This window comes from Lynx rufus, unplaced genomic scaffold (assembly GCF_022079265.1).
Source record: "Lynx rufus isolate CCGP_SWC_20201006 ecotype Redwood Valley unplaced genomic scaffold, mLynRuf1.p SCAF_2, whole genome shotgun sequence".
In the NCBI taxonomy this organism is placed as follows: domain Eukaryota; kingdom Metazoa; phylum Chordata; class Mammalia; order Carnivora; family Felidae; genus Lynx; species Lynx rufus.
This window is the reverse complement of record NW_025814834.1, coordinates 104,986,155-105,000,980: the sequence shown is the minus strand read 5'-3', so window position 1 is coordinate 105,000,980 and position 14,826 is coordinate 104,986,155. Positions and strand designations below refer to the sequence as shown.

General features: G+C 43.1%; 1 protein-coding gene across 3 annotated transcripts in view; it reads left to right on the top strand.

Annotated features, from left to right (window-relative positions):
• Positions 1 to 14,826, top strand: part of CLASP1 (cytoplasmic linker associated protein 1) — a 274,399-nt gene that overhangs the window by 168,292 nt on the left and 91,281 nt on the right. For 2 of the 3 annotated variants that reach the window (XM_047085722.1, XM_047085724.1), the window contains exons 17-20: positions 607 to 774; positions 1,375 to 1,424; positions 2,165 to 2,335; positions 4,100 to 4,147. In XM_047085722.1, the coding sequence (XP_046941678.1) occupies positions 607 to 774; positions 1,375 to 1,424; positions 2,165 to 2,335; positions 4,100 to 4,147 (437 nt within the window). The remainder of the gene's footprint in view (positions 1 to 606; positions 775 to 1,374; positions 1,425 to 2,164; positions 2,336 to 4,099; positions 4,148 to 14,826) is intronic. The other variant, XM_047085723.1, reaches the window with a different exon arrangement.

Sequence of the window (14,826 nt, the reverse complement as noted above, 5' to 3'; positions counted from 1 at the left end):
CTTACCATAATCTCAGCTTGGGTAGTTCTTGCCAAAATAAGGGCCCTCGTTAATAGTTGCTCACAACTATTAGGAATGGATTTGTTAGTCACCCGCTTCAGCGGCTTTTATCCTGGCATGTATATTCCCTCCCTGGTTTTTTCTGGTTCTTTAGTCACACTGCAATACAGATTTCAAGTAGCTGCGGGCATCTCTGCGCCTCTCTGTTGTACGTCATCTAAGGCAACTGTAAACACCTCCAGTCGATGAGTGTCGAGCGGCGTGTGGAAAAGCTGCCACTGATGAGTGCCCTCCATGTTCTGGGTCTAGTTCTGGGTGTTTAAGCTCCATCTTCTCTAAGGTTCAGCCCTTTAGTTTGCATTTTGTAAATGAGACTCGATTCAGAGAAGTCAGGTAACTTGTCCAGTGTCAGAAGAGCCAGTAAGTTGTGCGGGCAGGATCCATACCCGGCCCCCTTTGTTCACTCTCCCTTCCTGGTCCTGTGTCGCTCCTGGTAGCAGCGACCCGAGGATTCTAGTCCTTGACCGTGTCACGTGGTGGGCTGCAGAGCTGGGCGCAAAGCCCCACATGATCCTGACCATGCGGCACGCTGCATGTCTTCCCTAGGTGCTACTGGGGTTTCCACAGTCACTTCAGCAGAGAAGCAGAACATTTGTACCACACCTTGGAGTCCTCCTACCAGAAAGCCCTGCAGTCCCACCTGAAGAACTCGGACAGCATCGTGTCTCTGCCGCAGTCCGACCGCTCGTCCTCAAGCTCTCAAGAGAGTCTAAAGTAAGCACTTCAGCCATGCTTCTCGTTAGTGTGAGCTTTTAGGTTTAAAGGTTTGCTACATGAGAACACAAATGCCAGCTGTGTTTTTACATATACGTGCTTGTGCTAATCTCCCCTTACTTCAGACAGGTTCTGCTACGTAAGATACTGGGGGAACGGTAAGGAGTAGGGCGCCTTGGTCTCTGCCATAGCTGTGTTTAGTGAAATTTATATGGCAGTCCCAGGATACGGTTTTGGAGTCGAATAAATGAATTCTTGAAAGGGTCTTCTGAGAGAATGTGAATGTTCACTTGGAGACAAGTCTGGAAAGGGAGGGCGTTCAGCACTTGGGAGTGAATGTATTACCGTCCTCGCGCTGTGTTTCTAACTTCTGTCTCTAGCCATGACTTTTCTCTGTATGTCTGGAAGATAGTCCAGTCTATAATGCTAAAGCTTTGTTCAAAACTGGGGATTGATAAGATTGTGGTCCCAGTTAGCTGAGAAATCCTGATAAGTCTGCAATGATTCCTTCATCCTCCTAGTCTCCTGTTGTAGACTGTACTTGTGTGAACGCAGATGGAGTGCTCATTGGATAATAATAAATGCGTGTATACTTTTCAGTCGGCCACTCTCTGCCAAAAGAAGTCCTACCGGGAGTACCACCTCTAGAGGTAAGACTGACGGCCGTGGAGAAGGTGGTCTCGGGGAGGCCTGTTTCTGTGCGGCTCCCAGAGGCTGCTCGGTTGCTGGAAGCCGGTGACCTGCTTGCAGGTGCCCCTCAGGTTTGCAGAGGGCACTCTCGCGGCGCTCCTGCTGGACTGAGTAGAGCCCCGCTGTCCCAGGGGCTGAGGGCTGTGAGGAACCCACGCTGAGGATGCCTTGGGCAGGCGGAAGTGGAGCCCTGTGACCTTTCCTCTCCCACCTCCCTCCAGCATGTGGATCCCTCCCCAAATAGTGCTGCTGCTTTGCTCTGGTCACTTGACAGGAGACTGGGGACAATGGGTGAAGATTTGAGCAACAGCAGCAGTATAGCGGCTGTTCGAGGTGGGAGAGTGGAATGTTCCCCGGGAGCGGGAGAGTGTCTGAGAGTGCATGCCTAGGCCACAGCGTGCAGGAACTATCCACGTGTGGGCGCTTCTTCATGGTCTCACTTCTCACATTACCCAGAGATAGGGTCCATTTCTTTGGGGTTTATAGTCGATCACAAGAAAATAAATGTAATGGGTGTGTGTGCTTGTGGTTCTTCAGCGATGGCTGAATTCTGTCTTCGGTGACCAGGAGAAACTGTGGTCAGTGTGCACGCACTCCAGCCTTCCTTAAAATTTGATAGGAAAAGCCAAACAAGTTGTGACGATGTATGTTTACAGTTCTCGTGTGGTCCTTACTGATGTTTCCTCCTTCCCCACTCAAGCTTCTACGGTCAGCACCAAATCCGTGTCAACGACCGGGTCCCTCCAGCGGTCTCGAAGTGATATTGACGTGAATGCAGCAGCCAGTGCCAAGTCCAAGGTCTCATCGGCCTCGGGTGCTACGCCTTTCAGCTCTGCAGCGGCCTTGCCTCCGGGGTCCTACGCATCCTTAGGTAACCAGACCCCCACCGCCTTTCCCCCGGTTTTGCTGTTTGAGATGACACTTAGCCCTGCTCAGATTTGCTTAGCAAATTACAAAACACCATCATTGAGGAAATTCTCACTGTTGCAGGCCTGATTTTTAAGTATAAGTAGCTCTGTGCATTTCCTGGTGGTTACCAGCCACCCTTTGTTGAGTGTTCCCTTTCTCTGGACGAGTAAGTACCTAGGTGCTCACGTGGTGCGTCACACAGAGCCACCCCTCAGCTTCACTTTCCCCTTCGTGGCAGCCCAGCCAGCGCCTTGTCACCTCCCACATTGCCTCATGACGTGGGTGGGGCAGAGCCAGAACGGTTTCCTGAGGGATTCGCTGAAGACAGTCACTGTGATTCGGTATTTCCCAGTTCAGGAATCTGACCGGAGTGGCCGAGGTGCAGGATTGGGGGGCGAGAGCAAGGGGCATCTCTAGAGAAATGTGGTGGACTTACTGGCCAGCATAACCATATTCCTCAGAAGAGTGCCAGGAGGAGACTGTACCTACTCTTAACAATAGCCCAAAAGACTTTTTGAAACATTATTAAAAAAATTTATATCTGGCAGAATGGTAGGTCAGTTGCTCAGTTTTTTCAGCAAATGAACACCTGTGTGTAGGGCTGATAGTTGACTTCATCTTATTTTTGTTAGAGCAAAGTCATTCAAGCCAGAACCTGGGGACTCTGGTGGAGACTGAATGCATACAATTAAAATTTCATGAAACATTGAGACTGAATTGGTTCACAAACCGATTCCAAAGTCTGTTCCAAAACTGACGTTCTCAAGGTGTTCCGAGCACGGAGTCACAGGCTAGAGCGCCAAGGGGAGATTACTGGGCTGCCGTTTATTAGCTTGCTGACCTTGAACAGGCCATGCAGTCTCTGCATCTGGTTTCTCTACCTAATTAGTTGTGGAAATCGTCACCCAGCTCAGACACACGAGAGGGATAAATTAAATAATTTAATAAAAGTCCTTTGTAAGCGATTGCCCCATAAGGTGAAAAAAATGGATTGTGCTAAGCACGTGAGAACGTGAAAGGAGTGTGTTCTGGAATGTTTGTTAAGTCGGTCTTGTTTTCTCTCGGCAAACCCCTCAAACACGGGTACTTTTGATTGGAAAGAAGCCCAGTAAGTGCTCTCCCTTCCCATCGCTTCACTACATTGGAGTGTTTATGACATTAGGTTGGTACGTAGTCATCCAGTAAGGGGAATGTCAGAACAGCTCTCTCCCAGGGTGGGGTAGCTCTGTTCATTTGAGTTCCGTTTTTAAATACGTACCCGTGTTTCAATACATTTGATCCACCTTGAGTATCTGTAGTTAGAATTTGTTTCGCTGCTTGAGAACTTGAGTAAAAACTGTCTTTTAGAGGACTCGGTAGTCTTTGTTTTTTCTGTGCATATCTTGGATATTTTAATATGGACCATGTAGACTTCCCTCAGTGCTAGCAAAAGCACCCAGGTCTTTCGGTCTGACGATACAAATGCACCTTTTACAAGCAACTGAGGATACATTTTCAGCCCAGCATTAGCTCTTCAGGTAACAGGGCCTGAATATTCCCACTCTCTCAGCATTTCCGAGAACCCTGCCTCCACTTGCTTCGTGTCCAATACCACAACACAACAAAAAACCTGGGAAGTTGAGCATAATCCTACTGAGAAATTGTTAACGATGACTACTTAGGTCGGCACATTATATCCGTGTGGAAGTGTAGCATTAAAGCTGATGATCCTTTTCCGAACTTCTAGAGTCCAGACACATGAGGGAAGATATGGAGTCCGTAGGCCATGACTCAGGTACCCTGCTATACAGCTTCTGCCGCTCACCGTGTAGTTGGGTAGGCGTCATTGCTAGAGCTAGCTTCTCTCAGCTTCCTCTCTGCCTCTGTTCTTTGGGGGACTCTTCAGTACTTTAGCTTTTGGTTCCCCCCCCCCCTTATTCTGCTGGTACTTGGTTCTAAGAAAAAGAAACTCTGAGAGGATGAGGGTTGGCTAAAACAAAAGCCCAACAGTGTATCAACTGAGGCGCTACCCTGGGTTGACATTTTTTAGCTTGTTTTCCAAAAGCAAAAGCAACATTCTTCTAAGCCGATTTTAATCGGAGGCACACGTACTTGCTTCAGAATCTGCTTTGCTGTTGAACTTGTTTCTTTTTTGATTTTATTTTAAATTGTACTTCTGCTTTTTTAGTAGCTAATAACATTCTGCTTTTTAATTTTTTTTTTTTTAATGTTACTAACTGTTCCCTGTTATCCCCTCCCTTGTTTTTTAATTTGCTTAAAGACGGTACTTCCACTAAAGCGGAGGGTAAGCGGTTTGTTTCTGTGACTGGGGTGTGTCTCGCCTTCACCCGTCCTCTGTGCTCACTGAGTGTTGCCTGGTGCCCACTCGCCCCCACCGAGGTCCCTGCATGACGCATTGCACGCTCCCTCCGCTCTTCTTCATTCTGTCTCCCTGCCTCTCTGCCTCCCCCCTACCTGAGTTCTCCTCGCCCTCCTTGTCCTGTCGTGGTTCTGGTGAATCTGTCACTCGTGTGCTGTCTGTGGTTTCTGGCGCCCGGCCTGCCCCAGGGAGGAGCCTTATCCGGGTGCTGGGTGCTGCCATGCCCGGGGGCTACTGCTCTCAGATCTTGGTATTTCCGAAGCACCCCCTTCACAGCTTTCGTTCCCTTCTCTTTCTTCCTCTCTTTACCTTTGTGCTTCTGTGGGCCTCTCCTGTTTTGAAAATAAATTCAGTGTCATTTACTTAGGTCAAAAGGCTGGTAAAGGTTTTCTACCAGGTAATTGATCGAAATTTTTAAAAAATAACTTTTCTCTTTCCTATAGATGCTACTGAGTCACGTGATGTCATTTTTATTTGTATCACTGACACATACCCGTTCATTCGTTGACCCTCAGTCTTCCCCTCATCAACCGTGTATTAAATGCCTTCCATGTATTAAATGTGTCACGTTCTGCGCTCCACACGGGCTCTGGCATGGTGAATGAAACACACACATCCAGATCCCCTTTGGTTTCTTTTTATGCCATTCTTCGGAAGTTTTCTCCTGATTTTGCATTGTCTTTTGACTTTAAGACATAACCATTTTGGCCTGTCTAGCTCTTGGATTAGCACATGCTAGGCTACACCGTCCCTTTGTGCAGCCTCTACCCGGAGAGCAGGATAATGCCTCAAATCATCGAAATTTAGAGGAACCTCATGTGCTTAAGATAGTGGCTTAGACCCACCAACCCTCAGCCTGAGATTTAACACTTAGCAGTTGCTAGTTTACTGTCATACCTTATTTAGCAGCTCCAAAAGGCTAGCCTGCAGTGGGTTGGCTTTTATCCTTATGTGTGCAGCTCAGAGCACTTTTAATCAATACACTACTTCTTCAGGGACTCATAAAGGAAAAACTCGGAATGGAATTTTTTTTAAAGATGGGCATAGTCCCAAGGTCAGTGTTCTTCAAACTTACCTCATAAAAATTACCTGCAACGTACTAAAGAAACAGAGTCCTGGGTCCTTCCCCCTGAAAATTCGGATCAAGTTTGGAAGGGGCAACAGAATCTGAATTTTCAGTAAGCCCCAGTCAATGGTGGTTCTTTGGGTTGGACAAGTGTGTGAGGTGAAAAGTTTCCCAGGTGAAAGTGGACAAGAAGCCTATGTCACAGTGAGGACCTCCTTTGTGAGAGCAGACGACAGAGGGCTGGCGGTGACTTCATTTTTTAGCCTGTAACGAGTGATCTTACATTTCTCCTTCCCAGCGACATGATCGTACGTATTTATCCTCGGCCTAGGTGGAAGAGAGGCGGAGGGTGGAATTCTGTAATGTAGATGAAGTGGAAAGTAAAGATGTTTCAAGGGGGTTGTATGTTTTTTCCAGATGCTCTAATTTTATATGCCTGTGTGATAAGACTTGAAATCAGCCTGCTGTTCTCCCCAGCGCTAGGAATTTTTCACTTTTATTTCTTTTTATCAGTTTTCTTTTTACCAGTGCAGAGCAAGGTCAGGAGATTACCTACTCCGTTATTGTGCAGGAGACCAAGAACGAGGAGTCTCCTTCTGGTTCCCCTTCCAGTAGAAGTGGGAGAATGAGATGGGGGCCTTCGTTGTAGACGGTTCAGAATCTGACGGAAGACAAGCTTAGTGAGGGGAGCCAGTGAGCCTTTTTCTCTGTGTCCCAGGGCTGTGCAGGCTGTTGAGAGCCGGACATCAGTGCCTCGGGCTTGGAGTGCCCGTGAGACGGGAAGGACACAGTGCTGGTGGGCCGCAGACTCCAGCGCTACAGACGCCCTGGCTGTTTGAGCAGTGAGGCCCAGTGGTGGTTCTCAAAAGATATTAGAAAAAGGCAGCAGTAAATATCACGTTGGGCCTGAGTTTCCTATCTGAATTTTTGGAATCATTGCGGTCCTTTTTAAAATTTGTTAATAAGCCTATGAAATTATTTTCCTGCCTAGCTCCCAGAGCAAGAAGGGACAAGTGCTTTCATCATTAGGAGACAAAGCTATGACTTGGAATCAATAGTTGGATGCTCTAAATTCAAAATTCAGATAATGCATTTGAATTCCAGCAACTTTGTTAGTGTGGGAATGGAGAAAAATACATCTACTTGGGAGGTTTTTTTTTAATCATACACATCAAGTAGCCTTTCTCACGTTTATAACTAGTCAGAAAACATTTTTGGGGAAGAGCCCACAGAACCTCATCTTCTGGACAAAAGTTTATTTCCCCGTCACGTTTGAATAATCTGGGGGATTTTAGAAAGCAGCATTCATGTCATTGGTTTTGGCGCTCGTGGGATGAGTCTGTGATGAGATGCTACAGTTATGGTAAATGAGTACATTCCCATCTGCTACTGTTTTTTGTGGTTGTTTGTTTTTGGGTTTTGGGAGGACTTTTTGTTTTAGCTATTGTACTTTGGAAATGCCTTGTTCATATTTTTTTCCCAGAACACATACCTTTAAATGAAAAGTCATCAGGCTCCAATGGCTCCAATGAGTGGGAGCTGATGACTTATTGATCGTTTCAGAGGATAGATGATCCTATGTTATTAAGTCAAAGGCCATGCTTAACTACCAGTGATTTTAAGATTATAGAATAAAAGGGATGTAGCCTTGTTTGCTCTTTAGGAAAGGGACTTTAAATTTTAGTTCAGTTTCATTGGAAAATCAAACATTTGGTATCACTTATATATTTATTCCAAGAACTCTGACTTCCAAGTGATTGGCTTTTTTACACAATGAAAAAAATATGTGTTTGTCTATTGGAGTAAAAGAGTGCTAAGATTCTTTTAGTTTTATCGGTAAAAAATATGAGGAGAGTTGTTCCTTTGGGAGAAGTGCTTGTAGGTAGGAGAATTTAGAAGTGGTCAACTTCCCAAATTTTGATTTTATCAAAAATACCACTTATGAATAAGTTGAGGTCGGTTTAATTATGCCTGGAAGCTGTGAGTTGTAAAATGGATACATATGCCAGAATGTCCCTGTATGATGATGGAGATTTACCTAGAAGACCTTTCAATCTGGATAACCTCTAAATTGAGAATTGCCTGAAATTTTGCAACTATCATAAGGGGGACAGAAACCCTAGTGACATGAGACTATCTGATAGGTGATTTTTTTTTTTAATGTTTGTTTACTTTGAGGAAGAGCATGTGTGAAGTGCACGCATGCAAGCAGGGTGAGAGAGAGAGGGAGAGAGAGAATCCCAAGCAGGCTCTGTGCTCAGAGTGCACACGGACACGGGGCTCCATCTCACAATCCGTGAAATCACGAATTGAGCTGAAATCAGGAGTCGGGAGTCCCAACCAACTAAGCCATACAGACCCCCCTGATCATGATTGTTTAATTGCCTTGGACTAAATGTAGGAAAACCATGCCTGCAAGTTAAACCGGGTGCACAGGTTTTGTTTCCCATTTTGAGGGCTCTTCTGGAAGAATGGAAGTGTGATGGAAAGGAATTCTCCAGCAGCTTTATTAAAAAGCCACTCAGTATGGCTGTTCTGTTTCACATATTCCATGAAAGTCAAAGGCTGTCCTCCTCCAATTCTTTGTTTTCCTCTAGGTCTGCTTTTCTTGGGGTGGGTGAGTTTGTTTGTTGTCCAGCTCCAGAACTTTTTTTCTGTTGGACAGTTCTCTATTAAACTCTTCTTTTTCATTTTATTTAAAATTATTATTCTTATTATTTTATTTTAGAGAGAGTGCAGGAGGAGGAGAGGGGCAGACACACACACACACACACACAGAGGAGAGAGAGAGAGAGAGAGAGAGAGAGAGAGAGAGAGAGGGAATCTCAACCAGGCTTCATGCTCAGCACAGAGCCCAACACGGGGCTTGATCCCACAACCCTGGGTTCATGACCTGAGCTGAAATCAAGAGCCGGATGATGGACTGACTGAGGCACCTGGGTGCCTCTATCTCTTATTTCTGTCTATCTTAACATTATTTTTCTTCCATGTCGATTCACTCTCTGTCTCTGTCATAACACAGTATGAATGAACATGAATGTCAATAACAGGTCATAATGTAGAAGTGTAGTTTTACTCTTCGTTGCATTTATTGAATAGACTTTGTTTTTCTTAAAGACCAAAGGGTATTTTGTATCATCTCTTTATAAGATCATCAATTAATACAGTGGACCAAATGAACCGACAGCCTTCTCTTTACAAAAGAAATCTGTATCTGAATACAACACAAAAAAGGCCCTTTTAATTCCCTGAAATTGATTTTAAGGGTGCCCTGAGGTCTTAGTGACTCATGTGAGTCCCTGGGGCAGATGGAATCAAGCCGCTGTGTTCCCCCAGGTGACAGGTAAGGTTGGTGTTGAGGCAGCATTGTCAAGGTGCTATAAATCCATGACAAGGTGGGCTAGGAGCAAAACCTCTTTATCTTCAGGTTGACATGGTAGCTCTTGACTCTGCTTTAGGTAGGGGAAAAAAACCAGCCCCCCAATTTGTAACTGAGCTCTGTTCTCCTGCAAGCTGTACCTTCAGTTTTTATTATCTGTGGTGTCTGATGAAGTAAAGTGGTCTGCGTTTCTAGCCCTCAAGGGCGCCTGACAGGAACGGTGAACTTCTACAGAGGAAGACCCTCAAATCTGGTTCCTTGGGGTTCCCACAGATTAAAACCTGCCAAGTGTGAGCTCTTACACTATAAGTGCATCTATAATGAGTGAGAAGCAGCAGAGAAAAAGAATACAAACATACTTAAAACAAAATTTTTTTTAATTTAATTTTTTATTTTTTTAAATTTACATCCAAATTAGTTAGTATATAGTGCAACAATGATTTCAGGAGTAGATTCCTTAGTGCCCCTTACCCATAAAAAAAATTTTTTTTTCTTAATGTTTATATATTTTTGAGAGAGAGAGGGAAACAGAGTACGAAAGGGAGAGGGGCAGAGAGAGAGGGAGACACAGAATCCAAAGCAGGCTCCAGGCTCTGAGCTGTCAGCACAGAGCCCGATGCGGGGCTTGAACCCACAGACTGACCTGAGCCGAAGCCAGGCACTCAACTGACTGAGCCACACAGGCACCCCAAGAATACAAACATATTTAGTCCTTCAAGACTTAAGGACCTTTTATGTAATATGAAATAATTAAATGTTTAAGAGAAATAAGAATTTTTTTTTTTAGCATTATGTAGAATTGAGTAGTCTGAATGATCCTCCTTGTTGAGGACACATCACTGATATGGAATAAAAACAGTGAATCCCCAGACCTAAGCAGAAACAGAAACCCTAGCAGGTGAGGGTCCAAGCTGGCTTGTACCTTGAGGTCTTTGACTGAATGTCAGAGATTTGGGGCATTTACTGCAATGGGTATGCAGGACATGGGAGGACAGGAGGTGAAGGACAGACCCAAGACCTGATCATCACTGGTGTCCAGGAAGTTAACTCAATCTTTATACTGGCTACAGGGAGAAAGTAATCTTCCCTGATAATTTGCAACCGTAAATTACACCTTCACACAGTTTTTTGATCAGAATTTACACTGTGGTCTTTGTGATCCGAAAAACCCAAATAGATAAATGATATTAAAGTGGCTGTGGATTGCTTGTGTCCACAGGACACTAGCAGGAGCAAACATTAATCCTCTTTGGAAGAATTCAACTTCAATCTGGATCTTAAAGAATTCCTATAAGGTTCCAAGAAAAGGAATCCTTTCATTTCACGAAATTAAAAAAAATTTTGGAAAGACAAGCAAAAGGAGCTGTAGACTATAAAGAATGACCAAGTAGGTTTTGAAGAATAGTTGGATCTTCTGAAAATGAAAATATAGTAAACTGTTAAAACCAACAACTCAGTGGATAAGTTGAGCAGCAGAATCCATGTAGATGAAGGGAGAACTCCTGAACTCAAGACAGGAAGTGCTGTCCAGAGCACAGCGCAGAAGGGGAGAGTTGTGAAATGTGACAGAGACATCAAGTCACGTGGAAGACAGTAAAGACATTTAACAGAGAACGGGACAGAGGCATCTGAAGAAGTGGTAGCTGAGAGTTCTCCAGAATCGGTGAAAGACACTAAACCACAGACTCAGATAACCCAGCAAATCCCAAGCAAGGCAGATGGTGACACCACAGCTTGAGGAAGAAGGTAATAGAAACAGCCAGAGGGACCAAGAGACTACCCACAAAAGAAAGCCAGGGTTTACATACAAATAAAACTGGGAACATCTGGATGAGATGGATGGAGCATGCCACCGTCCACGTCCTGCTTCTGATTGTCCCCCGCAGTTTTGCAAGATGCTGCCATGGCGGGAAACTGGGCTAAGAGCACACGGGCTCTTTTTGTATTCCATTTTATAGCTGCATGTGAGGCTACAATTGCCTCAAAGTAAAAAGTTTAATTTGAAAAGGGACGGCTTTTCAAACTCCCATCTCCCCAAAAGTATGATTTAATTGAAGTTGTGTTTTTAGTAATGTTGAGTCTATGAGACCATTATCTTAGGAGATAGTAAATCATATCCTTAAAAAATTAAAAGATGGGGAGCCTGGGTGGCTCAGTCGGTTGAGCGTCTCACTTCAGCTCAGGTTGTGATCTCACAGCTTGTGAGTTCGAGCCCTGTGTCAGGCTCTGAGCTGAGCCTGTTTCAGGTTCTGTGTCTCCCTCTCTCTCCCTCCCCCAGCTCATACTGTGTCTCTCTCAGAACTAAATAAACATTAAAAAAATTTTTTTTAATTAAGGCAAAAGAAGGAAACAACAGACTTAAAGGAAAATGAAAAATCAAAACAAGTAGCCATGCATATAAAATAGTAAAAATAAGCTCAGATCAGCTAAACTTTCCAGTTAAAATAGAAGGTTTGTTAGACTCCGTTGTTGTTGTTGTTTTGTTGTTGTTGTTGTTTTAAATGTTTATTTTTGAGAGAGAGTGTGTGTGCAGACGGGGGGGGCAGAGAGAAATGGGGACAGGATCTGAAGTGGGTTCAGCACTGACAGCAGAGAGCCTGATGCAGGGCTCAAACGCACAAACTGTGAGATCATGACCTGAACCAAAGTAAGCCGCTTAACTGACTGAGCCACCCAGGCACTCCAGGCTGGATTTTTTTTATTTTATTCACTTGAAAAAAACATTTTTTAATGTTTATTTATTTTTAAGAGAGAGAGACAGAGCATGATCAGGGGAGGGGCAGACAGAGAGGGAGACACAGAATCCGAAGCAGGCTCCAGGCTCTGAGCTGTCAGCACAGAGCCCGACGCGGGGCTCGAACTCACGGACCACAAGATCATGACATGAGCTGAAGTCAGATGCTTAACCGACTGAGCCACCCAGGCGTCCCAACTTGATTGTTTTTAAAGATCCAGCTATGTGATAATTAAAATAATCTAAAATACAAGGCTGCAGATAGAGTAAAAGACAAAGAATAAGAAATATGTAAAAGAAAGCTGTTGAAGATCTATTAATAACAAACAGAAAATAAAGCAAAACCTTTACAAAGGTGGATTGCTATGTAACAAAAAATGAGTAAGTGGCAAAGATGTAATTATCCTGTTTTTATGGGTCTAATAAAAATAGCCTACAAATATATAAAGAAAACATTTGCAAATTCTCCTTTGGAGTGAACGATATGTAAAAATATAAATTTCTAATAGGTAATACATTTATGTGGTTCAAAACTCAGAAAATAGGAAGAGGTATACAGTTAAAAGTCCCCCTCCCATCCTTTCATTTGCCTAGTTATCACGTCTTTCCCTTCAACCCTAGTCTTACAACTTGTAGTTTCATTTTTGTTCAGTTTCTTTGCATATAGAAGCAATACAAAAATCGTATTTTCTCCTTTTAAAACAAGAAAGGTAGCATATTTACTATTCTGCATTTTCACTTATGTATCTTCGTATTAGAGAGGACTTTCCATGTTAGAGAGGACCTCGTCATTCTTGATTACCACTGTACTGCATTCTGCTATTACCTTAACCAGCCAGTTCCCTATTGACCGACATTGGAGTTACCTCCAGACTTCTGCTATTACAAGTAACATTGCCATGAATAAACTTTTATATACATCCTTTTGCATGTTTGCAAGCATATTTGATAGGATTATTTGCCAAAAGTGGAATTACTGGATTAGGAAGCACATGCATTTGTAATTGTGATAGATATTGCCAAGTAGTTTTCTGTAGGGGCCACATTAATTTCCACTCCTCAATGAAGGAGAGTGCCTCTCTTTTTACACACCAGAATATTAGCATATTCTTAGATTTTTGCCAGTCTGATAGGTGATAAATGGCATTCTCAGTGTCATTTTAATTTTGTTTTCTTACAAGTGAGCCTGAACAATATTTCATACACTTAAGAGCCATTTCTATTGCCTGTTAACTGTCTGTTCCTAGACTTTGTCCATTCTATATTGGGTTGTGCCAGTGGTGTGCTGGAGCTGTCTTGAACTAGTTCATGACAGCTAATTGTTAAATTTTCAGGCATTTTGTAATCTGGTTGATTTCATGTCAGTAGCCTGAACTTGGCCTGGGAATATTGACACCAGGGAAATTGGAAAACACAAATCAGTGAGGAATCCTCTCCCACAGCCAGTTGTTACACATTTACCAGCACACTACTGGTTGGTGGACTTCTTACAACTTTTTATACGTTAAAGAAATTAACCCTTTGTAATATGAATTGCAAATAATTTTTCCCAATTTAACTTGCTCATCATTTTCTTCTTGTCATGTTGAGGTTTTACAAAATAAGTAGTCAGATTTACCTATCTTTGATTCTAATGGCTTTCATAGCTAGAATGGACTTTTCCACTGCAAATTACAAAGGATTTCTCCCATGTTTTCTTTTAGAACTTTTATGGTTTCATGTTTTACATTTTAACCTTAGGTTCATTTGCTGTTTTTCTTAGTGTAAAGAGTGAATGTGAAATATGGATCCAACTTATTTTTCCAAAGCAAAGCATTAGCAAATAAGATCTAGTAATGTGTTTTTTTTTTTTTTAATTTTTTTTTCAACGTTTATTTATTTTTGGGACAGAGAGAGACAGAGCATGAACGGGGGAGGGGCAGAGAGAGAGGGAGACACAGAATCGGAAACAGGCTCCAGGCTCTGAGCCATCGGCCCAGAGCCCGACGCGGGGCTCGAACTCACGGACTGCGAGATCGTGACCTGGCTGAAGTTGGACGCTTAACCGACTGCGCCACCCAGGCGCCCCTAGTAATGTGTTTTTTTAAAGCAACATATTATGTTGAACTATATCAGTCCTTATGGAATGAAGCAAAAGCAGTACTTGGAGGAATATTCATAGCCTTAAGGTTATATTCGAAGAGAGTGATTTAGGAGTTTCTTTCCAATTTGTTAGAAAAAGAACAGAATAAACCCAAAGGAGAGTAGGAAGGAAATAATAAAGATGAGTACAAGTTAATGAAATAGGAATTAAACATTCACTTGACAGGATAAAGAAATGCAAATTGTATGAGGCATTGGAGAATCACAGTCTTCCATAAATTCTGAGAAGAAAAAGTGGGAATACTTCTTCACTCATTTAATGCAGCCTTTAGTAATAAACCAGAGAAGGTACAGTCAAGACATCTTGTGTATGTGAGTGTGTACATCGTGAGTGTGGGGGTTTAGCTCAGGTTTCAGAGCTTAGAAACTTCCTGATGGAGCTCAGCACATTTAGGAGAATCCTTTTATCTCAGAAGATGCATGGAAAGCATCAAAAAAAAAAATTACAAACATTTTGGCAAATTCTTAGCAATTAGGAATAGAAAGGAGTTTTCTTAGCATGTTGAAATACCATACTTTTTGTGAAATTCCAGATTTTTTTTTTTTTAATGTGGCTTAAAGGAACAAATCCTACCCATGTGGGCGTGGACTACATGTCCTAAGACAGCAGGATAAAGGCAGAGAAATGAAGGGGTAGAGTTTTAAGGGGAAAAAACTGAAGTCTTATTTGTAGATGGTGTTCTATTTAGATAACCCCAAATGATCTACGTACAAGTTAGTAGAATTAACACAAGTTTAGCAGGGTTCCCAGAATTAAGATCAAAATACAAAGA